The sequence below is a fragment of the Bos mutus genome, chromosome 5 (genome assembly GCF_027580195.1).
Source record: "Bos mutus isolate GX-2022 chromosome 5, NWIPB_WYAK_1.1, whole genome shotgun sequence".
Lineage (NCBI taxonomy): Eukaryota > Metazoa > Chordata > Mammalia > Artiodactyla > Bovidae > Bos > Bos mutus.
Genome location: NC_091621.1, coordinates 77,388,274 through 77,414,603, shown reverse-complemented (window position 1 = coordinate 77,414,603; position 26,330 = coordinate 77,388,274). Strand labels below are relative to the sequence as shown.

The following is a 26,330-nucleotide window of genomic DNA, read 5'->3' as shown; positions in this document are numbered from 1 at the left end:
GTGACTTCACTTTCACTTTTCACTTTCATGCATTGGAGAAGGAAATGGCAGCCCACTCCAGTGTTCTTGCCTGGAGAATCCCAGGGACGGGGGAGCCTGGTGGGCTGCCGTCTATGGGGTCGCACAGAGTGGGACACGACTGAAGTGACTTAGAGTAGCATAGCATAGACCTTTCTGAGGCAGACTACTATTTTTATCCTCATGTAACAGAAGAGGAAACAGGCTTAGAAGAATCAAGTCGCAGGACTTCCCTGGTGGTCCAGTGGCCAAGATTCCGCACTCGCAATGCAAGGGGAAAACCATGCCTGGTTGGGGAACTAGATCTCATGCACGTGTCAGAGCTGAGAGTTTGCATGTCACAACTAAAGATACCACGTGTCTCAACTAAGAGACATGCCTCAACTGGGCACAGCCAAATCTAAAAATAAGAAGAATCAAGTAACTTGCTCGAGGTCACACAGCTCATTAAAGGCAGTGGCAGGGTCTGAACCTGGGAATGAGGCTCTGGAGTTCGCACTTAGAACCACCACACAGAACTGCTCACAAAATCAAGGCCCGAGTTCTTTCCACCTCCGCTGAGCCCGCAGCAATAACTCCTGGACTCATAACCGTGCTACTACTCAACAGTCACTCTCAACAAATCCTCTCCTTCAGAAAAAATACACAGGCTCCTCAGGTGTGACTGGTCTGTGCCCGGTGCCCTCTTTTTAAAAATCTGCCTAGTTCCCCCTGTTCTTTCAAAACAAATGCCCCCAGGGCTCTTGCTACCTCAGGGGCCTCACTCTCAGAATTCACCTTGTATCCTTTATCCACCACCTCTTCTCTTCTATCTCTTCACCCTCAACCCACTAGCCTAATATACTACCCATAAAAAAAACACCAAAAACCCCAAATCTCATTTGATCTTCATCCACTTTTAATTCCATAGTATCAATTTCTGCATCTGCATAATGAGGGCCTTGGCCCAGAAGCTCTCTCAGGTCCTTCCAGTTCTGACATCTGCTTCTTACCAGAGAGATTTCCTGGAACAAGTTTAGTTTCTCCACTGTCCCTCTGAAGCCCCAAGTTAATTGTCTTCTGAGACTCTCAGTTGGTCCCACAGCTGGCAACACTCTCCTTTCTCCATTCATTTTCCAAATCCCAGTTTTCCTAGAAGACGTGACTTTAGCCTCACCCAATCCAGAATATTAGAATCTTGAACTCTCCCAGGCCTTCGGTTGTGAACCACAACTGAGTGCTCCACAGTGATGGCACCAATCTTTCATCTTACTGCTCTGTGTATCTTCGTTCCCTCGCCTAGATGAAGCTCTCAGCGAGCAGGGGCCATATTACGCTTCTCTATCACCCTTAAAGCCCCTCACTCTAGGTCAGTTGACAATAGCTGCTCGGCCATGCTGGCTGGCTGGCTGAGGGTCATCCTGAAGCTACTAGGGAAACTAGTGGTCAATGGACAAGACTCTCTAGTGTGAAGGAAGACACCCCTAGCTTTCACTCCTCTCTGATAAAACAAATTCCTATCAACTTTTTTTTTTAATTTTATTTTATTTTTAAACTTTACATAATTGTATTAGTTTTGCCAAATATCAAAATGAATCCACCACAGGTATACATGTGTTCCCCATCCTGAACCCTCCTCCCTCCTCCCTCTTTTATTCAAGAGCATCATCCAAATTTAGCAATAGGAAAGCCCGGCTAACTTCTTGGTTTTCTTCTATCTGATTCAGCAATGGTTACAGAAACATTTCCCTCTGAGCCAAACGGAAGTGATCCCAAGCACTGCAGCTTTCAGGGCTTCTGGCTGATCCAGGTTCTACTTCCACTAATACACATTCTCCACGGTTATTAAGTTCCTTGACTTTTCCACACATATAGCATTATGTTACTTCCTTACACTTGCAACCCAACTTCCAGGAAACATCTGGAATAATACAAGCGAGCTGGTGTTTGATCAAAACGACATCCTCTGCTTTATTCCTTTGGAAGTGACTAATTTCAACCCTGGGGTTTGAAGTGAGTGCACACAGACACGTGTGTTTTAGGAGTTTGCACCAAGAGAGATGACACGTCTCCAATGAAAACCTGCAAACTGTGCTCACCTCTTTGGCCCTAAGAGAGCTAACGAGGCACTGCTCGTACCGGGCCTGCTGTCTCTGCTTGGCAACAATTCTGGCCACTACTGACGGCTCCAAGTGAATTCCAGGGCTCCTCAAACGCAGAATTTTAAACTTAGTTTACTGTCTTTAATGAACGCTCCACAGCACTGGTGCTCAACCCTGGCTACTTGTGAGAATTATCCAGAGCGTGTTCGTGAACACCAAGGCCTGGCTTTCTCCCTCCCCCACCCACCTCCCTTCAAAAGTTTCCATCTAACTGGTTTGGAGTGAAATCAACATGTCACTTAAAAGCATCTCAGCTATACTGCATGAATGAAGGTGATATTTTAAGTATGATAATGGCACTCTGGCTGTGTTTTCAAAAAGGAGTCTTTGTCAATGGAAAAACTGGTTTAAAAAAAAAAATCTCCATTTAGTTAATGGTATTGTACCAATGTGAATGTCCTGGTTTTGTCATTGTGCTAAGGCTTTGTAAGATGTTCGCTTTAGACAAAATAATGAGAGGCATATAAGGGATCCTCTGAATTATGCTTTGAACTGTTCTCTAAGGCTGAAAGTAATTCAAATTAAACAGTTTTTTAAAGGGGTCCTCTATTTTTAAAGATAAATATGCTTAAATATTCATGAATGAAATAATATGCCTGAGATTTCCTGCAAAACAGACCAGCTGGGGAGGTGGAAGGGAGTGAGTGGGGGTGTGGATGAAACAGGGGTCTTCACAAGTTGGTGCCTGTAGCAGCCAGGCAGGGCAGTAGCAGCGAGGACAGGAAAGGCCACAGTATTTGTCCACTTCAGTGTGTGTGTAAAGTTTTCCACCACATTTACTGGAGTGAAAATTCCCAGGTGATTCTAACACTCACTGGGGCCCAAGAAACCACTCTGGAGTTGAAAGTGTGGTATAATGAACTCTGTCTGTCCGGTACTATCACCTACAAAATACTTTGCCCAGATCTTTGACAGTGAGCTAGTCACTTAATCTTTCTGTACCACATTTTCCTAAACCATGAAGTGACAGGTATGGAGTAGAGGACCCTATCAAAAAGAAGACAGAAAACAGTAAAATGTTGATTTATTCTAAAATCTGAAAATTAATGACATGGTTAATTTCTAACACAGTCAAAAATGGTAAGGTCTTACGTCTACAGAAGCATTTCCCAAAGAAGGCTCTAAAAAACACCACTCCTGGGACTTCCCTGGTGGTCCGGTGGTTAACAATCTGCCTTCCAATAGAAGAGACTCAGATTCAACCCTTGGTCAAGGTACTAAAATCCCATATCATGCAGGGCAATTGGGCCCACATGCTGCAGTGAGGAGCCTGCATGCCAGAATGAAGATCTGCACGATGCAACTAAGACCCAACGCAACCAAATAAATACTGTTGTTGTTTTGAGAGAGAGAGGGAGAGAGAAGTCAGAGGGTATGTGTACTGTGAAGATGCTAAAGATCAACTTTAAAAAAAGACTATTCATATAAGATGCTAACAGATGCTACCCAAGATAAGGGTTCCGAAATCAAATAAGTGTGAAAAGTGCTTATGTTCTTTACTGTAACATTGCTAAGAACTTTTAATAAGATAATATGCATTGGGACTTTCTGAGGATGGTAATAAAATATGCAAGAAGTCTGACCTTCTTTGCATGGAACCAGTTTTACAGAACTTATCTTGGAAAATAATGCTCTAGACTAGTGGTCCCCAAATCCCATGTAATGGAGAATCGCGTTCGTATCATTCAATAAGTTTATTAAAATAATGATTCACAGACCACAGGCTAGGCCTACTGGAGAGGAGAGAAGAATTCAACACTAAAACTAACAAAAAAATCCAAGTGATTCTAATACATAGTCATGTTTGGAACTTCAAGTTATGCCGACCATAATGTAGTAAAATAAGTCTAATATCGAAAAGGCCACATGCATGCTGACCAATAAAAAAGGTCATATTTAATACTTTTCCATATAAAAGCCGTTAGTCCATAAGAAAAGCATATATGCACACAACATTCTATGGAGAGTAAATAGTAAAATAATGGAGGCATTGGCACATTTACATCTATCAGTAGAGCTAACGACTACTTCGTCATCTCAAGGATGTAGTACTTCTATGACTAACTGATCATTAATTTGCAGTGATTCTCCACTTTTTCCCTGTGTGTTTCCTCATGTCCATCTTCTCCTGCCAGAGTCAATGACCAGGACTAATTTGTTAAATGCCAGGAAATGCCATTCACATAGGTGGTTTCTCCAAGTTACAGCTCCTTACCTTTTCTTTATATGACATCACTTCAAGGTATCAGAAGAGAAATTCCTTCTTGATTGAAAATTTTTGTAAACATACTTACTTATACCTTGATGCTCCCAGAGCTGTGTGATGCGCTGGCCCAGTCAATGATATATTTAAAATGTTTAAAAGAAGTATCCACTTATTGTTATTCATAATTACTTAACATGCGTACCACACACTCTTTCATTTACTAAGTACTTTCACATGAATTATCTTGTGTCTTTCTTCACAAAAACCCTGTGGGTTAAGTAGGCACAATTGTTTTTATCTAACCAATAAGAATCACTGAGCTCTTCCTGCTAACACAGTGAAAAATATAATTGAGGAAGATGTCAGATGCTTTGCTCTCAAAGAACTGATACTCGACTAGAAAACAAAATATAAACTACACACAGGAAAGAGTTGAAGCGTCAGTCAAAGCAAATTAGTATGGCAGGACTTCACACATGCTAACAACAGTTAACACATACTGAGCAATTTAATCTTCACGCAGCCCTTCAGGAAGGTTACTACTATTAGACCCATTTTTCATATGAGGAAACTGAGACCAAGAGAAGGGAGGTAACCTTCCCAAGCAAATAAATGGGGAACCAGGATTCAAACTTCAGATGAGTCTACTCCACAGACCACTCTTTTCCATCACCACATTTTACTGCTGGGAAAGACAACGTTCCCAAAGTCATGGGGACAAATGTTAAGACACTGAAACAGAAAATGACTACTTCCCAAAAGAGTGGGGTCAGTGGTGCTACACCCCAGGAGAAGAGGACTCAGGAGTACAGGGAATCACGAGACTGAGTCAGCCATGCTACTTTCTCGCAATCCATTACCTCTTTGATTCGTTTCACCAAAGCGTTCTGATCAAAAGCAACGGCCTCAGCGCACTGATGGAGGTGGTCCTGATAGCGGAGACAGAGCTGCAGCACTTGCTGAGAATCCAGTTTCTCCAGTTTGGCGTTTGTTGGGGAAGTCTGGCCACTCAACAGCCCTTCAAAACAGAAAAAAAAGAAAAAAAAAAAACACAAATGAAATGAAAAATTACTAGTAAATTTGTGAATAAAGTAGTTTAATAACAAGTTCGTGGAAGACAGAGTAAGAGGTTTAAATTTAACCTTGCAACTTTTGTAGCAACTATCATTTATGGAGGGTCTAGTACGAACCAAGCACTTGGCAAAGTGCCTCCTGGGCGTTATTTTTCAGACCTATAATTGCCCAGGAAAGTAAATGACCATTAGCTGCATTTTACAAGTGAGGAACCCAAGATGCAGAGAGGTTAAGTAACTTACCTAAAGTCACACAGTAAGTGGTTTCTACAAGACACAACACCTGACCTTATGGCACTACTTTAAGATATTAAGAATATAAATCCCTTCTTGACCAAAAGAATTGTAAAATGGTTGTCTGAGAAACAGAAGAAAATATATATAAGGAAACTGTTAGGAGGAAATACAAACATGAAGACATTTAAAAGCTGAGCAGGATGTCCACTAACATGCCATAAGCCTCATCCTTTACATTTTCTTCCAACATCAGTTTAGCTGGATAACTATTAAATTCCCTTAAATTTGAACAGGACATTATTTTTCAAAGCCTTTCACACAGAATTACCTTACCTTTCTTTAAGGTGTGTAGACCAGGATAATTATTAGCATTTACAAAAGATGAAATATCAGAGCTTAAATGACATGGCAAGGGTCACACAACAAAGTTCTGACTAGAACTCAAGTCCCCTGATTTCTGATCAAGTGCTTCCTTCCAACTCAAAGGTTCACAAACTTTTTGGTGTCAGGACACTTTGATCCTCCCAGAAATCATTGAGGACCCCAAAGCACTTGTGTATGTAATTTAAAGCAATATTCAAAGCTGTTAAAAATTAAAACTGAGCAGAGGCAGGAGAAGGTGAGACAAATCGAGAGTAGCACTGAAACATACGCATTACCGTATGTAAAACAGACAGCCAGTTAGAAGCTGCTGGTGTAACTCAGGGAGCTCAATCTAGTGCTCTGTGACAACCCAGAGGGGTGGGATGGGGTGGGAGAAGAGAGGGAGGGGACACATGTACACCTATGGCTCATTCATGTTGATGTATGGCAGAAACCAACACAACATTGTAAGCAAATGTCCTCCAATTAAAAAATGAAAAAAAAAAACAAAAACCAGAAAATTCTTGAACACTTATCATTTTTTAAAATAATATTACTCAGCTATTAAAAAGAATGCATTTGAATCAGTTCTAATGAGGTGGATGAAACCGAGCCTATTATACAGAGTGAAATAAGTCAGAAAGAAAAACACCTACAGCTCAATTCCAGAAAAATAAATGACCCAATCAAAAAATGGGCCAAAGAACTAAATAGACATTTCTCCAAAGAAGACATACAGATGGCTAACAAACACATGAAAAGATGCTCAACATCACTCATTATCAGAGAAATGCAAATCAAAACCACAATGAGGTATCATTTCACGCCAGTCAGAATGGCTGCGATCCAAAAGTCTACAAGCAATAAATGTTGGAGAGGGTGTGGAGAAAAGGGAACCCTCTTACACTGTTGGTGGGAATGCAAACTAGTACAGCCACTATGGAGAACAGTGTGGAGATTCCTTAAAAAACTGGAAATAGAACTGCCTTATGATCCAGCAATCCCACTGCTGGGCATACACACTGAGGAAACCAGAATTGAAAGAGACACGTGTACCCCAATGTTCATCGCAGCACTGTTTACAATAGCCAGGACATGGAAGCAACCTAGATGTCCATCAGTAGATGAATGGATAGGAAAGCTGTGGTACATATACACAATGGAGTATTACTCAGCCATTAAAAAGAATACATTTGAATCAGTTCTAATGAGGTGGATGAAACTGGAGCCTATTATACAGAGTGAAGTAAACCAGAAAGAAAAACATCAATACAGTATACTAACGCATATATATGGAATTTAGAAAGATGGTAACAATAACCCTGTATACGAAAAGAGCAAAAGAGACACTGATGTATAGAACAGTCTTTTGGACTCTGTGGGAAAGGGAGAGGGTGGGATGATTTGGGAGAATGGCACTGAAATACGTATAATATCATATATGAAACAAGTCGCCAGTCCAGGTTCGAGGCACAACACTGGATGCTTGGGGCTGGTGCACTGGGACGACCTAGAGGGATGGTATGGGGAGGGAGGAGGGAGGAGGGTTCAGCATGGGGAACACATGTATACCTGTGGCAGATTCATTTCGATATATGGCAAAACCAATACAATATTGTAAAGTTAAAAAATAAAATTTAAAAAAAAAAGAAAGAAAAACACCAATACAGTATATTAATGCATATATATGGAATTTAGAAAGATGGTAACGGTGACCCTATATGTAAGACAGCAAAAGAGACACAGATATAAAGGACAGACTTTTGGACTCTGTGGGAGAAGGCGAGGGTGGGATGATTTGAGAGAATAGCACTGAAACATGTATATTACCATATGTGAAACAGATCACCAGTCCAAGTCCTATGCGTGAAACAGGGAACTCAAAGTCGGTGCACCGGGACAACCCTGAGGGATGGGATGGGAAGGGAGCTGGGAGGAGGGGTTCAGGATGCGGGACACATGTATACCCATGGCTGATTCATGTCAATGTACGGCAAAAACCACTACAATATTGTAAAGTAATTAGCCTCCAATTAAAATTAATTAATTAATAATAATAACCCCATTATGTGTTCATGTAAATAACATATTTTAAAGGATATAACTACTTTCCCAAACAAAGAAGTGAGAAGAGTGGCATTCATTTACATTTTTCTAAGTCTTTTCCCTGTCTTGGCTTCATAGCAAACAGCTAGAGTCTAAGACCTGCTTCTGCATTTAACATGTTGCTATTTTACATCATGAAGCCTCTGAAAAACTCTACTGTACACTCCTATAAGAGGATGAGAGTAATTAACAATCATCTAAGTATTACTGTGAAAATAGTTTTGACCTCTGAGAATCCCTACTGGGAGCCTGGGGATCTCGGGGACCCCGTTCCACACCCAGAGCAGTACACTCACACCAGAGCCAATGGCACAGTGCAGATCCGAAATAAACATGACAAGCGCATGCGCTGGGCACCATCGGGATGGACTCGCACGCATCCAAGCTTGTCTTGGGAAGCCTTCCCCACTCCTGCCTCCCAACCACCAATGTCAAACCTCCACTGGTTCTGAGGAACCGGGACGTAAGCCAAGTTCTTCATCCCCTAAAGAAGCTGGAGGCTGCCTGACCGGAAGGAGCTGTTCCAGAGAATTCTCTCAGCTCCTCCTCTGGCCTGACAGAATGAAGGCTGCACCCCGCAGGGCCCTGCTCCCCCACCTCCACTGCCGACCCTGGCAGGAGACAGCCTGGAGCTCCTAGGAGCCTGCCTCCCCGCAGGAGCTTTTGACAGGGTTGACTTTGGCAGAAATAAGGATTTATTTTTTAGATCTGACGTTTTTATTGAGATCCTGTGTACAAGACCTTGTGTATTCCTTTACCTAACTTCTCCCAAAGGCAACACCTTGCAAAGTTATAATACAATATCACAGTCAGGACACTGACATGGGTACGACCCACTGATCTGCTCAGATATCCCCACTTTTTTTGGACGTGTGTTTAGCTCTGTACAGTTTTTTCATATGCCTAGGTTTGTGTATCACTACCACAGTCAGATTCGGAGCCATTCCAACACCCCAAGAAGTTCTGTTGCTTTTTATAACCACAACTACCCCTCTTCCATCCTCAGCTCCAACAACCACTAATCTGTTCACCATTTCTAAAATTTTGCCATTTCAAAAATGTTCAAAAAGGGAAAAATCCAAAATGTAACCTTTTGGGATTGACTTTTTTCACTCAGCATAATCCCTCAGAGATTCATTTACTTGTGGCATGTATCAGTAGTTTGTTCATTTTTATTTCTGAGTAGTACTCCATGGTATGTATCACTCAGAGTTTGGTTAACTATTCACCTGTTGAAGGACATTTGGATTGTTTCCAGTTTGGGGCTATGACAAACAAATATGCTATGGACAGTCGCCATATGGGTTTTTCTGTAAACAGAGATTTTCATTTCTCTGGGATGAATGCCCAAGAGTACAACTGAAAAACAAAACAAAGAGTACAGTCAGCAAAGATAAGACCGGAAGCTGACTGTGGCTCAGATCATGAATGCCTTATTGCCAAATTCAGACTTAAATTGAAGAAAGTAGGGAAAACCACTAGACCATTCAGGTATAACCTAAATCAAATCCCTTATGCTTATACAGTAGAAGTGAGAAATAGATTCAAGGGATTAGATCTGATAGACAGAGTGCCTGAAGAACTATGAACAGAGGTTCATAACACTGTACAGGAGGTGGTGATCAAAACCATCTGCAAGAAGAAATGCAAAAAGGCTAACTGGTTGTCTGATGAGGCCTTACAAATAGCTGAGGAAAGAAGAGAAGCAAAAGGAAGAGGAGAAAAGGAAAGATATACCCATCTGAATGCAGCACTCCAAAGAATAGCAAGGAAACATAAGAAAGCCTTCCTAAGTGAACGATGTAAAGAAATAGAGGAAAACAACAGAATGGGAACGACTAGAGATCTCTTCAAGAAAATCAGAGATACCAAGGGAACATTTCATCCAAAGATGGGCACAATAAAGGACAGAAATGGTGTGGACCTAACAGAAGCAGAAGATGTTAAGAAGAGGTGGCAAGAATACATAGAACTATACAAAAAAACTCTTAATGACCCAGATAACCATAATGGTGTGGTCACTCACCTAGACTAGTCATCCTGGAGTGAGAAGTCAAGTGGGCCTTAGGAAGCATCACTGCAAACAAAGCTAGTGGAGTTGATGGAATTCCAACTGAGCTATTTCAAATCCTACAAGATGATGCTGTGAAAGTGCTGCACTCAATATGCCAGCAAATATGGAAAACTCAGCAGTGGCCACAAGACTGGAAAAGATGTTTTCATTTCAATCCCAAAGAAAGTCAATGCCAAAGGACGTTCAAACTACTGCACGACTGCACTCATTTCACATGCTAGCAAAATTCTCCAAGCCAGGCTTCAACAGTACATGAACCGAGAATTTCCAGATGTTCAAGCTACATTTACAAAAGGCAGGGGAATCAGGAACCAGTGGAATTGCCAACATCCATTAGATCATCTGAAAAGCAAGAAAATTCCGGAAAAACATCTACTTCTGCTTCACTGACTATGCTAACACCTTTGACTGTGGGAATCACAACAAACTGTGGAAAACTCTTTAAAGAGATGCGAATACCAGATCACCTTACCTGCCTCCTGTGAAACCTGTATACAGGTCAAGAAGCAACAGAACTGGACATGAACAATGGACTTGTTCAAAATTGGGAAAGGAGTACGTCAAGGCTGTATACTGTCACCCTGTTTATTTAACTTCTATGCAGGGTACATCATGAGAAATGCCAGGCTGGATGAAGCACGAAATGGAATCAAGATTTTCAGGAGAAATATCAATAACCTCCGATATGCAAATGAGTCCACCCTTATGGCAGAAAGTGAAGAGGAACTAAAGAGCCTCTCAATGAAAGTGAAAGAGGAGAATGAAAAAGCTGGCTTAAAACTCAACATTCAAAATACAAAGATCATGGCATCCAGTCCCATCACTTCATGGCAAACAGATGGGGAAACAGTGGACACAGTGACAGACTTTATTTTCTAGGGCTCCAAAATCACTGTAGATGGTGACTACAGCCACGAAATTAAAAGATATTTACTCCTTGGAAGAAAAGCCAAGACAAAACTAGACAGAGTATTAAAAAGCAGAGACATTACTTTGCCAACAAAGGTCTGTTTAGTCAACGCTATGGTTTTTCCAGTAGTCATGTATGGATGTGAGACTTGGACCATAAGGAAGGCTGAGTGCTGCAGAATTGATGCTTTTGAACTGCGGTGCTAGAGAAGACTCTTGAGAGGCCCTTGGACTGCAGGAAGACCAAACCAGACAATCCTAAAGGAAATCAGTCCTGAATATTCATTGGAAGGACTGATGCTGAAGCTGAAGCTCCAATAGTTTGGCCACCTGATGCACAGAGCCAACTTATTAAAAAAGACCCTGATGCTGGGAAAGGCAGAAGGAGAAGGGGACGACAGAGGATGAGAAGGTGGGATGGCATCACTGACTCAATGTACATGAGTTTGAGCAAGCTCCTAGAGATGGTGAAGGACAGGGATGCCTGGCGTACTATAATCCATGTGGTTGCAAAGAGTCGGACACGACTAAACAACTGGACAGCAACAACAATTGCTGGGTTGCATGACTACTGCACGTTCAGTTTTATAAGCAACTGCCAAACATCTTTCTAGAGTGTCCATACTGAGAAAATGTGGGATTTTTCAGACCACTAAAGTCTCCTAATGAAGGTATCAATGGCTACGCCACTACTGACAAAGAATACAGTTCCTGGAAGGCAGACTTGGGAAGAAAGGCGCCTAGAGCACTTTGTTGTCAATTCAGGACTGAAGTCGTAAAAAGACTGAAGACAAACTGTGAGAAGAGGAATTAAATGATTTTGTGCCATCAAAAGTGGGCCAGGATTTAAAAAAAAAAAAAAGTGGGCCACGATAACACAAAGACCATAAAGGAAACATTGATATATCCAAAAGATAAAAATCAAGATTCCTCATGGCAAAAAGCAGTGTAAGCTAAAACAAAACAAAAAACCTGCAAGAAATATTTGCTACATGTATCATAAAGAGTAAGCTTCCTATTAGATAAAGAGCTCCTAGAAACTGGCAAGCAAAAAATCAGCAAAAGCAAGACGGACAAAGGATATGAACGGCATTTCACAAAAAAGTAAATACCAATGCCACAACTCTTAAGATGCAGAAGTTCACTCATTATAAGAAAAATACAAAAGAAGATTTCACTGGAAGTGCATTCTTCTCTTAAACTGGTAAAAATCCAAAAGTGTGATTAAAAATTCTATGGATGGAACTATGAGGAAACAGGCATTGCTGATTTGTATGTAAGCTGCTAATGTCATCATAGAGGGTGATTTGGCAACGATATCAATTTATGCAATTACAAATGCATAAAGCCATTAATGCAGCAATTTCTCTACTAGGAATTTATATGTTAGCACACGTGCTAAATGATGTATCATTATTTAAATGATTATTCATTGTAGCAGTGACTATAATAATAAAAGGAGAGCGAATACCTCAATATCCATCAAGGGAGCTTGCTATCAGTATCAATCAAGGTACATCCATAAATGGTATTACAGGGCCACGGAAAAGAATGAAGACGGTCTATGCATGTGTGTGTGTTAGTCACTCAGTCATGTCCAACTCTTTGTGACCTCAGGGACTGTAGCTCACCAGGCTCTTCTGTCCATGGAATTCTCCAGGCAAGAATACTAGAGTGGGTAGCCTCTTCTTCTCCAGGGGATCTTCCAAACCCAGGCATCGAACCCAGATCTCCTGCATTGCAGGCAGATTCTTTACCATCTGAGCCACTAGGGAAACCCAAGGTTTGTACATATTCACATGGAAAAATCTCCCAAGGATATGACGTTATAAAAGAAAGGTATATAAAAAATGAAGAAAATAAAAACTTTTTTCATTTATGTATAATGTCTGTAGTACTTATTTTATACCCCTACTGTATTTATAAGACTCTCTTAGACAGTTAAATGTAAGTGGTAATTGCCCGAATCTCAGTCAAGCTCTTGAATTAAAATATAAAGATTTAAGTATTTTGCTGTTCATTGTGTAATTGCTATTGGTAGTTATTAAATAGTCTTTACCATATTTAAATAGTTTACTTTAATTATCAAGAATGGAGGACTTCCCTGGTGGTCCAGTGGTTTTGATTTCAGGCTTACAGTGCAAGAGACCTGGGTTCAATCCCTGGTCAGGGAACTAGATCCCACATGCTGCAACTAAGATCCGGTGCAGCCAAATTAATTAATTAATTAAAAAAAAAAAAAAAGAGTGAGCTGAGGAAATCTTCAGGAGGAGAAAGGCTTCTCAGGGTCCCTGCTCTGCATTCCCATATAGACTTCAGAGTGAGGCCTGCTCTCAGCCTGCACCTGCTCCTCCAAGGTGAGTGAGGAAGATTCCAGAGCCTGCCCTTAAGAGTGGCGGGGAGGAGAGCTCCAGCCAGGGCTGGCTCATGGCACCAGAGGCTGAAGCAGAGAGCCTCCAAACCAGCGACAGATCTTCAGTCAAAACCCTGACCCTTCTTCCTACAAAAACGAGGGAGGTGGGGGGAAAGTTTGCTAAGCCTAGAAGGCACCCTAAGGTGTTCAAAGGAAGACGCACAGCAACTCCAAGGTCAGAGAAATCACACTTGAAAGGACTTCCCTGGTGGTCCAGTGGTTAAGACTCCATACTTCTAAAGCAGGGGGCATGGCTTCTATCCCTGGTTGGGGTACTAAGATCCCACATGCTGTGTAGCCAAAAAATAAATAAATAAAATAAAATTTAAAAAAGAAAAAGAAATCACCCTTATAAACTGCAATTACACCCTCCCCTAAACACCTAAAAACAAAGCTCAGGTACACAGGTCTATTATCAGAATGTGTTTCTGATAATAGAAGGAATCTCTGAAAATCAGCCCATAAATCCAGCTCCAGGACACAGAAGGAGCAAGACAGAGGGAAAAAAAAAAAAGATGGGCCACTTTTTCTACTCCTGAAGTTACAGAGCTCCAACAAGACAGGCTGGTCCTGGAGGCAACGAGAACAACGTTTTCCCAGGTTCTCAAGTGTCAGGAACTCAGCTCCCCCATTCTGATGCCTGAAGCACCCCTATATCTTCTGATGAAAGGAGAAGAGCAGACAGAAAGCTGGGTACACTCAGAGATGGTAAATTTTTTCATTTGCAGGAGACCATATACTGTCTGCCCTCCAAGAGGTTTTAATTTGGAATACATGTTCATTTTTAAACATTGTTGATGCTTTAACTGTGTGCTCTCCTGCTCTGTCAACCTCTACCTGAACTCAGCCAACCAGCACCCCTCATTCACATTACCTGCCTGGCCTCTGAGGGCCTCTAGGCTTATCCCTCTATTTTCAGTCTTACTTACCAACTCTGCTGCTGCGTCACTTTAGTCGTGTCCGACTCTGTGTGACCCCAGAGACAGCAGCCCACCAGGCTCCTCTGTGCTTAGGTAACAGACAATGAACCCTATATACCCTTGAAATGATCTTTTGTAGAGTTTTATAAATGCTCTTTATGGTTAAGTCTTTTTTCCCTTTTTTAAATTTTATTACATAAACTTTCAAATATACAGAAAAGAAAAACTATATACCCAAATATGATCTAGAATCAGCCACTGACATTTTATCACATCTATTAATACTTCATCCTTCTGTTGTCTTTTCCTAAGCCATTAAAAAATTAGCAGTCATGACACTTCATCCCTGATATTCTATTTTTTTATGGATTTATGGTTAGTTTTTCATGTTAAACAAAAGTTTCTAAATTATGTCTTCCTTACTGTGTTAGGGAACAGGGCCATTACCCTCAGCTGTCTAACTCTTCTTTAGCTTAACACAGTGATGTACACAAAGTAGATGTTTATTGAACTGAAGACGTGATTTAATAGATTCCATATTTGCAAATGGTAAATACTGAGGCATACTCTAAGATCCTGTTGAAACCACTCTGTTTACACAGGAATGAAGAGTGGGCTCTGGGGAATGGGTGAGGACCACGTCTGAGTATTACACAGATACAGCAACTTGCCATTTGTACCTACCTCTCTGTGTAAAGTGTTGAGTGGAAAAACCATCAGGGTTAGAAATTTGGAAAAGATTTTTGCTGAGAAATCTTTTTCTTTCTGAAATGTCAGGTAGGAAAAAAAAAGTTTTTCAAAAGTATAGTACAGAGCCATATGGCTATTAACCTATGCTATTACCAAGCTGAATTCCTTAACTTTTAAAAACTTAGTTACTTTCAGGAGTAGAAATCAGTACTATGAGTAATAGCACTCAAATTTGGGAAACAGCATAACAAGCGTCATTTTCTTCTGCAGAATCCAGAAAGCAGAAGCTATGTAACTTTGACAATAGCTATTGTGAAGGTACAACTAAGCAACAGATTTAAAAAAAAAGAAATCACCTCCCCACAAAATCAAGGATTTTTTACACTATTGGTCACAGAATATTTCAAAGTCAAAAGTACATAAGCCATGTGTATTATTACCTAAACTCTAGATCCCAAAGGCATTCAGGTCTACAAACACCTGCCCATTTAAACAGGACCTTTATGATGTACGTTGGCGATCGGTTCTTTTGCAGTATTCAGAAAAGCGTGCCCTCTATGACTGGTTCCCTGAGGAACTTTTATGTCCACCTCAGAGGCACACCAATCTCACTCAGGAGAAGCAGCCACCCAGAATGGCTACCATTATTGTTTTGGTTAATCCATGTGGCAGAAGACACTGCAAGTGCAGACAGCCCCAGTGTAACACCCAATCTATCACAGTTTTCAGTGGAGAGAATGCTCCCTCCTAATAATTTCTACCAGAGGTTCTAACTACCAGAGGGCCAAGAAAGAACTTGCTCATTGTGGTAGTGCTACATACACACTAAATGTCCGTATCCCCCCAAAATACATGTGCTGAAACCTAATGTGAGAGTATGAGGAGGCAGGGCCTTTGGGGGTGATTAGGTCATGAGGGTGGAGCCATCACGAATGGGATTAGTGCCCTCATAAAAGAAACCCCAGAGGGTGAAATTGATCCATTCACCATGTAGGACACAGGAGAAAGACTGCCCGTTGTGAATCAGGAAGTGGTCCCTCACCAGCACTTTGATTGTGGACTTCTGAGCCCCCAGAACTGGGAGAAATAATTTTCTGCTGATTGAAGACATCCAGTCCATGATATTTTGTTATAGAAGCCCAAATGGACCAAGACAGGGAACATGGGGAAAGCTGATTTGAGTCCCATTATTTATGAACTGTGTAAACTTAGACAATTTACCTTATACTCTGAGCCTCAGTTTTCTCATGTAAAACTGGGATAATAATCACTTCCCTTTCAGGATTTACCTAGCATACAGTAGGATCCTGGTAAATATCTGTTCCCTTTTATCTTCCCTGTCTTAAGACTCAGGAGGTAAAGGGGTACTCAGGCTTGGGGGGAATCAGCAGTAGGGCACAGAAAGCATTTCACCCCTCCAGGTTCAGGCACCCATTTGTCCATGGTCAATACCCTGGTTTATGGTACTAAAGAAACAAGAAAAGAGAATGTCAACAACCCAAAGCAGATACAACTTTTGCAAGCATGATCAGTACCTACAAATGAGACACCTCACTATCTTCAAGAAATCCTATCCTCTAGAACTTAACTTAGTTTTTTACAATCTCCTCCACTTTTTCCTCCCAAAGAGTTAAGTAAAGGGTCAACTCATTATCCTTCTTCAATAGTCTCCAGGCTCAAAGCCTTGCACTCTTGTTGAACTTACAGGGCAAGGAAAGGAGGCAGCTTGACATAATGAAGCAAAGTATAAGCTTTAGAATCAGACTGACCTGGGAATTTGAATCCAGGAATTGCTATTTGACTTCCCTGGTGGCTCAGAGGTTAAAGAGTCTGCTTGCAATGTGGGAGACTCGGGTTCGATCCCTGGGTTGGGAAGAACCCCAGGAGAAGGAAATGGCAACCCACTCCAGTATTCTTGCCTGGAAAATCCCATGGATGGAGGAGCCTGGTAGGCTACAGTCCATGGGGTCGCAGAGTTGGACATGACTGAGTGACTTCACTTTCACTTTTCACTTTCATTGCTGTTTACCACCTGTGTCATGGGAAGGTGGATGCTTAACTTCCCTGAACTCAAACCCTTCATCTGCAAATTAAATACTACCTACATTAAAGGAGTGCTGAGAGAATTACACCAAGGTACGCCTGCCATAGTGTAAGGCACAGAGTAGGCACTCAATTCATGTGAATTTTCTCAATGTCCTCAATGTCCCCAAGTCCCCAACTACCAACTGTTGCCATAATCAAATAAGCAGGGCCAGCCCTACCATATACGAATATCTGCTAGCACCGCCTTCTATATATACTATATACATCAGGACTGTGGAGAATAACAAAAAAAGTTATCTCCCTCCTCAGGCAGATTACCAGAAGCAGCAGGACTTAAATACAAAGAACACAGAGGTGAACAAAAGTAACAACAAAAGCCAGTTCAAAAATGGGCAAAGGACTTAAGTAGACATTTCACCAAAGATACAAGGATGTCACTAAGCACATTAAAGATGCTCAATATCACTACTCATTAGGGAAATGCAAAAAAAAAAAAACCCAAAAAACATAAAAACCACAATGAGATCCACTTGTAACTGACATAGCAGCTATTATCCAAATAATAGAAAATAATAAGTTCTGATGAGGATGTAAAATGTTTTGAAAACTATGTTTCAAAACATTGCTGAAATTGAAACCCTTAGGGATTGCTGGAGAGAATGTACAATGGCACCCCCACTGTGGAAGACAATATGGTAGTTCCTTGAAAAATTAAACAGAGAGGATTCTGGAAGATGGTAGAATGGGATGTACCAGGAATCCATCTCTCCACCTAGACAACAATTGCACTGGCAGAATCTGTCTGATACAACTATTTTGGAACTCTGGAGTCTACTGAAGGCTTCAACTTCCAGGGGAAGGTCTGGATGGTAAACTGTGCTTGATTTCAGTCACTTTCAGCCTTTTAGCACAGCAGCATCTTACCATCCCCAAACCCCTATGGCAGGCAGCGGCGAACAACTTACATACAGCTTGTAGGAGCCAGGGTGGGCAATAAGGAGCCGGTCCCTCCAAACACCAGGGGTTCCTGTTCTGATCACAAAGGGCAGACACGGAGGCCGTGGCCACTCATGGTGCACACCTGCACTGTTGAAAGGCCTCTCACCCTCCAAATGAAGTGATTTCCGGGGACTTAAAGTGCTGGCAACTTTTTCTTCCCTTTCATTTTTCTCCTTTTTCCCTTTGTGGAGCTAGATATTGAACATGGGAACATTTGGAGCTAGACACTGGCCATGAGAACAATCAAAAGCAACCACATATATGGGAGAAGTCAGAAATTCACTGTGTATGCCCAGGAAAGGTGCAGGCTTAGAAAAGATCTGGGAAGCCCTGATCCTCAGCAGAGAGACAGCACACTAGCAGAATACAAAGTTAACACAAAAAAATCAGTTGCGTTTCTATATACTAACAATAAACAATCCAAAAAGGAAATTAAGAAAACAATTACATTTAATGAAGTATGAAAAAAGGATACTTAGGAATTAACCAAGGAGACAAAGGATCTGTACAATGAACACTGAACAATGAACACTGCAAAACACAGGTGAAAGAAGTTGAAAAAGACATAAATAAGTAGAAAGACAACTCAACTTCATGATCCAAAAGACAAGATTATTAAGATATCAACACTACTTAAAGTGATCTACAGAGTCAGTGCAATGCCTACTGAAGTTCCAACAGTTTTTGCAGAAATAGAAAAGTACATCCTAAAACTTATATGGAATCTCAGAGAAACCTCAGTAAGCAAAACAATCCTAAAAAGAAGAGCGCAAGTGGAAGACTCATACTCTGTGATTTCAAAACTTACTAAAAAGCCACAATAAACAAAACAGTGCGCTACTGGCATAAACAGACATACAGATCCATGGACTAGAATAAAAGTGAGTGTTAGTCACTCAGTCTTGTCTGACTCTTTGTGACCCCATGGACTGTAGCCCATCAGGCTTATCTGTCCATGGAATTCTCCAGGCAAGAATACTGGAATGGGCTGCCGTTTCCTTCTCCAGGGGAACTTCCTGACCCAGGGATTAAACCTGGGTCTCCCGCATTGCAGGCAGACCATTCACTGACTGAGCCACCAAGGAAGACCTAAGGAATAGAACAGAGAGCTCAGAAACAAACCCTCATGTATATGGTCGAATGATTTCCTACAATGGTGTCAAAACCACTGATGGGGAAAGGAACAGTCTTTTTAGGAAATGGTGATGAGAAAACTGGATATTCACGTGCAAAAGAATGAAGCTGAATTCTTATCTAACACCACATACAAAAATTAATTCAAAATGGATCAGACTTAACTATAAAACTCTTTGAGGAAATGACAGAAGCTTCACAACATTGGATTTGGCAATGATTTCTTGGCTATGACATGAAAGATACAGACAACAAAAGATAAAATTCTCGATTTCATGGAAATTTAAAAATTTTATGCAACAAAAGGCACTAACAACAGAGTAAAAAGGCAGCCTACAGAATGGGAGACAATATACGCTAATCATATATCTGATAAAGGGGTTAACATTTAGAATACATTAAAAAAAGACTCCTAAAACTCACACTAAAAACCAAACAGCTTGGTTCAAAAATGGTCAAAAGACTTCACTAGATATTTCTCCAAAGAAGATATATATAAATAGCCAATAAACACATGAAACAGTGGTCAAAATCACTAATCATATGGGACATGCAAATCAAAACCGCAGTAAGATACTACCTCCCATTCATGAGTAAGGCTACTATCAAAAAAGCAGAAAGCAATAAGAGCTGGTGAGAACGTGGAGGAATTGGAACCCTCCAAAGTGTTTTTACAATTGCTGATGGGAATGTAAAATGTGTAGTACAGTCACTGTGGAAAATAGCATGGCAGTTCTTCAAAAAATTAAAAATTACTGTATGATTATCAGCAATTCCATTTCTGAGTATATACCTCAAAGAACTGAAAGCCAGGACTGAAAGTGATATTTGTACACTCACGTTCACAGCAGCATTATTCATCAGAGTTAAGAAACGGAAGAAACTCAAGCATCCACCATTAGGCTGATGGATATGCAGAAAGTGGTATATACATACAATGTTACATCATTCAGCCTAAAAAGGAAGGAAATTCTGACCTACGCTACAACATGGATGAACCCTGAGAACATTATGCTAAGTGAAATAAGCCAGACACAAAAGGGCAAATATTGTATGATTCCACTTACATGAGGTACAAAGAATAGTCAAATTCATAGAGAAAGAAAGAAAAAGAATGGTGGCCAGTGGCTGAGAGAGGAGATAATAGGAAGTTACCCTTTAATGGGTACAGAATTTCAATTTTGGATGATGAAGTTCTAGAGATGGATGGTGGTGATGTTGCACGATAATATGAATGTACTTACTGCCACTGAAATGCACACTCAAAAAGGGTTAAGATGGTAGGTTGATTTTCACTTTCGCTCAACAAAAATATTTCACAGTACCTAATAAAGTGGCCAAAAATGTGTGGCCAATACGGAATAAAAGGAAAACTATAAAAGGATAAACCAAGGGAAAACATCTAAGTCTCATTTCCTTCTCTGAAAATTGATTGAGTTGAACCATGTTTGCTTCTAAGTCTAAACTTCAAAAATTCCAAGTTTCTCTGCAGAGAGAGACAAAGTATTATTCTAGACTGCTACACCATGTTTCTTTAAAAAAAAACACACACACAAAAGTTAAGACTAATTTAGAATTATCTGCAGAAAGGAACATATTTAAATTCAGAAGACTCTTACTCTGAGTACGAAAATAAAAGATAATGAAGGGGGAGAACGGACACATGCATGTATATGGCTGAGTCCCTTTGCTGTCCACCTGAAACTATCACAACACTGCTGATCGATTACACTCCAATATGAGATAAAAAGTTAAAACAATAATCAGAGAAATGCAGTCTAAAGAGTTGACTCATTGGAAAAGACTCTGATGCTGGGAGGGATTGGGGGCAGGAGGAGAAGGGGATGCCAGAGGATGAGATGGCTGGGTGGCATCACTGACTCGATGGACGTGAGTCTGGGTGAACTCTGGGAGTTGGTGATGGACAGGGAGGCCTGGTGTGTGCGATTCATGGGGTTGCAAAGAGTCGGACACGACTGAGCAACTGAACTGAACTGAACTGAACCAATGAACATACATAGTTTGGATGCCACAGGTTTTCAGTATCTCTCACTGAATGAATGCAGAAAGCCCATTCTGTCTCCCTCCTCTGAAGAATGAATGCCAGCCTGTACACTGGGCACCTGGGTCCTCCGTGCAACTTGGCACCAAGCATCCACAACACCCGGGTGTGCTCCACTTACTGAAACATCGACACCCTCAAAATGTAGCTTTCCAGACTAAGTCAGATGGGTTTTTTGGGAGCACCAAGGGCTTCTTCCCTTTCTAAAAGAGTTTGCTTTTAAGGAACAAAGTGTTCTTTTAAACACTAGCATCTAACACTTGATTCCACTGACACTTAGTTTGAGGTGTGTGTACACAGCTCCTCACAGTACAGACTCTGCAAGGGTCTTTACAGAGTCAACAGCAAGCACAATGGGGACCTGAATTTTTTTTTTTTTTTTAAGGTTTTCAGAAAGATGAATCACAGACTTGCTTTATACAAAAACAAATGAAGTACTAAGAAAAGGATGCAACGAAAAAGATATCGGAAATATTAATGTCAGGACTTCTTTGTTCAGAGGAGTCACCTTTCTTGTTGGTGTTAACTCATGGCTTCCTTGAAGGATTACATACGCTGTCCCACGGATTAGGGGACACATTGAATAAATTGTTTACACTGAACAAAACACCCTGAACGGACAGAATGTTCTCACACTCACTAGTAGCTTAAAATCCTCAGGCAATACTGTTATAAATTAACAGCTAATTTCTAAGAACAAGATGGATTTTAGAGAAAAACTGATTTTTTCCCACACAGGAGGCCTACTAATAAGGAAAACAATCTTGATTTCTACTCAGTTTATCTACAATTAACAGGAAACAAAAGAGTATTTTTTCCCTTAACACAGAGAGTTACGACCCAAGGAGCTGGCAATAGGCAAAGAATCACACCTGAGAGCCTAGTCACCTATTATATCCAAACTGAAGAGTCAAAAAGCTTCTTTTTTTCCCACCTGCCCTGCAGCCAGAACACAAGCCCAACGGCTGAAGTTCCATCCATCTGTCCACCAGCTCCAGCTACTAAATAGGGAGCAAATGTTGCAAAACAGGGGCCTTCCAAGAGGTCCATTCTCTGGTTTCTGGAGAACCAGTGCTTCTTAGGAAGCAACGGAAGCAGAAAGAGTGGCCAGTCCAGTCTCCACGGCCAGCCGTCACTGTTTGTGGTACAAGGTGTGTCGAGCACTTGGTCGTGATAGCCACAGTGACCTCACCAGGTCAGTTCTGTGGCCGGATTTTGGCCATCTGCTTGAGTAGGTTGTCCAAAACCTGATTTCAGAGTTCTTCAGGAGATTCTGTAAACCAGTCACTGTCCTTTCAGTAAATTCTTTCTCGGCTTAGATCAGATGGAAAATCTGACTGATACACTTCAATTTCTCTATCAGTAAAAGGGGGGGTAAAACTATGTACCTTGAAGCCAGCTGAGAGGATTAAACAAGATATTGAAAGCCCTTTATAACCACGTAGTATCAAAATTTACTAAAACTTAACTACATGGCAGGCACTGTATAAAGCATTAAATTTCAAGAAAAACAACAGTTAACATTAATGATGGCACTCTTTTAGACAAGCACTATGCTAAACATATTATATGTTTTAATTATCAGAACGACCTTAGGAGACAGGTTTTAGTACCTTCTCTACTAAGAAAGTAAATAAACAGTAATAATAATCATGACAACAAACCACAGTGATAGGATTAACAAAGAAGAAATACTGTAAATTAATGATTTTTGGTGTCAGAAATACTACTGTAATTTAAAGGAGATAAAAGCCAAAACATGAGAGCTGTAGAGTTGCCAATTCTTGAAATTCTCGTGTCCTAAATTTGGCAACTCACTTGAGGAATTAATTTAAAATACCATTTCCTTCTGATTTATGCTTAAGGCAGTTTTGCTTATGTGAAACTTGGTTATAGTTTGGAGTCAAAATGTTTTCAGCCACAACATAGCTCATTTATAACTAAATCTTATTCTTCAAGGAGCTGGAGCTCTGGTTGAAGATTCATTTTTGGCAGTTATCATAGCATCGTTTTTGTATACTGTTATCGACCTTCTTGCTTTCTTTCCAGTTACTGGGTAAGGTCCTTGAGGAAGGAATCATGTACTTTTGTCTCTGAAATTCAGACCCAAGGCACATAAGTAGCTCACAGATATACACAAAGTAGTACTCCATAGATGTCTGCTGTTTCATATACTGAGGAATGCTCACTTTTGTATGAATTCTGCAAACACACAATTGGTACCCCCTTGGGCCTTGGCTGAAGCTCCCAAATTCTAGAGGCTTGAGGGCTCAGTCACTCCATTCCATTTCCTCAAAGCAAAGTTCTGATTTAAATTTATTTTTCCCTAGAGGGGTGGAATGGGAGTGGGGAGGCCGGCTCAAGAGGGAGAGGATGTATATATACAGTTATGACTGATTCACGTTGTACAGCAGAAACCAACACTGTAAAGCAATGATCCTCCAATTAAAAATAAATAAAAATTTAAAACCAATACACTATTCAGGTAAAAAAGAAACTTTCAAGTGTGCTTGCCAAAAAAAAAGAAAGAAATAAAAGTATTTCTCATGAGAGCAAGAGACGCACATTCTGTTCATATCTCTCCAAAGAAATGAACTCATTCCTGCCTCTAAAGTAAACTTACGTCACCCGTATTGAAAGATATAGGCTCCTCTTGTGCAAGCAGTACATGAGACCTTAATCTGTAAATCACTTGACTGCAGTCTTTTGAAAATTCGGCAAAGGCAGGTCTATGGAACTACAGATAAAAGTGATACCAAAGGTCAACAAAACCGCAGATTAAACTCTGTTCTCCTCCCCTAGCAACTACTGAAACACAACACACTCTGTCCTGTCATCACTCAGTCAAAGCCTGATTGATCTAGTGTAATTAAACCATATACTCAGCAAGTCCCCTCCTCGGTCTCCTGACCCTTGGTCTCAAGTTCACTAAGGTGACATATCTGGATCCCAATGTGACCACAAATGCAAGGTCACTATGACAGGGCTGAGAGTACGGGTTTCCACATTCCCAGTTCATCAAGCCGTGTGCGTCACTCCCTTTGTGGTAGAAGACACCCAAGTTATAAAAATTCAGACTTTCCCCACTACCCCTAAAGCACACAGCTGTGAAAACATCCTTCTTTATGGAACATATCAGCTGACAGCATTCAGAAAAAAAAAAAAAAAAAAAATGTAATTATTTGTGACTTTTTCTCACCCTATGCTTCAGTTTCCCCAGAGACAGGAAGGAGCCCCATAGGGCACTAGGGAGAGATGGGCTATCATAGGAAGGAAATCCTTGGTGTGTCCAAACCACGGATGGAGGAGCTGGGGTTATCAAATGGGAAGCAAGCAGAAGCAACACACGTCCGATAATCATGCCACACTACCAATACGATATCCCAACTGGGTAAGCCAAAGATGCAAACATCCTTTAACAGAAATACATCTGATTTTATGATGTAATTAAAGAAATATGATGGTAAAATTAATAGAAATGTTACAGAGACAGACTTGCAAACTGGTTTAAATATACAGGTTTGAGAATTAGACCCGAGTTTAAAACTGGCACTACCTTTAATACCTATGTGACAGAAAAAGTCTTTAAACCTCTCTGAGACTCAGCATTCTCATTTTCCAAATAAGGAAAATGCCCACTCGAAGAGGTTAGACAGGTTTTAAAGGAAGTAATACATGTAACACCTTTGTGGGAAAGAAAGAAAGATAAAAGTTGCTATTATTATTAGTGGAAAAATGAGACTATATAAACCAAAATCTCTGCTCATATGCAACTTAGAAATAATAATAAAATGAATAGTCCCTACAGACACTTTGGAACTTTTCTATCAAGTATAAAAATATGTGGAAGGTTCTTCTAGCCTACCTGTGTTCACATATGTAGTTTTCACTACTAAGTCAATATAAAGCTAAATTATATCTTGGAAAGAAACAAGACGAAAAGTAGGTCAAACATATGTTTGTTTTCATATTAGTTATAGTAAAAACTAACAAATAAATAAAGGTGAAGAATTTCCAGCAATACTTTTAGGGAGCCTTTCATTAAAAAAACAAATGAAATGGTAAGTGAAAGTTACAGAAAATCAAACTTGGGCTTAAGTGACAGAACCACATTCAACTAACTAACTAAAGTTGAGCAATAAGGGAACAGATTGCCTTGTGTTGCAACAATCTGCTTGGAATTAGATATTTAGCAAATCAAACCTGTAAGTCTAATTCAATGAGATAGTCTACAAAATACACTCAATTTAAGGACTCTGCAAGTAGAAGACTGGGCGATAAAATTTTAAAAGTCCCTCCCAATTCTAAAATTCTATAAACCTTGACACTACAATATACAACAAACTCTCTGCTGTCCATGGTCAGGTAGAGTTCACCCCTAAAAGTGAAAGTCATGCAGTCTTGTCTGACTCTTTGCAACCCCACGGACTGTAGCCCACCAGGCTCCTCTGTCCATGGAATTCTCCAGGCAAGAATGGATTGCCATCTTCTTCTCCAGGGAGTTCACCTCTAAAATCATCCCTATTAACAGAAAGATTCAGATTCAATTAAAGATTTGCCACTCAATTCAAGGGGCTTCTCTGGCGGATCAGTGGTGAAGAATCCACCTTGGCAGGTGGATACAGGAGACACAGTTCGATCCCTAGGTCAGGAAGATTCCCTGGAGAAGGAAATGGCAACCCGCTCCAGTGTTCTTGGGGTTGCAAAGAGTCACACACAGTGACTTAATTCAAATATAAGAGAAGCTAAATTAACAGATCTCATGACACCCCTGTTTCCTCTCTCAACTGATTTTTTTTCTTCTGTATGGATGCCTTTCTTATAATCTCTTTCTTCAGTCTAACTCCACACACATATACTAACCTTTTCTAGAAGTCTATCCCAAAGAAACAACCTGAAATGCATAAGATTTTTATACCAAGACTGTTTACTGCTGTAT

General features: G+C 40.6%; 1 protein-coding gene across 2 annotated transcripts in view; it reads right to left on the bottom strand.

Annotated features, from left to right (window-relative positions):
- BORCS5 (BLOC-1 related complex subunit 5) overlaps positions 1–26,330 on the bottom strand; it is a 99,546-nt gene that overhangs the window by 26,785 nt on the left and 46,431 nt on the right. For both annotated transcript variants that reach the window (XM_070371107.1, XM_005890033.3), the window contains exon 3: positions 5,226–5,383. In XM_070371107.1, the coding sequence (XP_070227208.1) occupies positions 5,226–5,383 (158 nt within the window). The remainder of the gene's footprint in view (positions 1–5,225; positions 5,384–26,330) is intronic.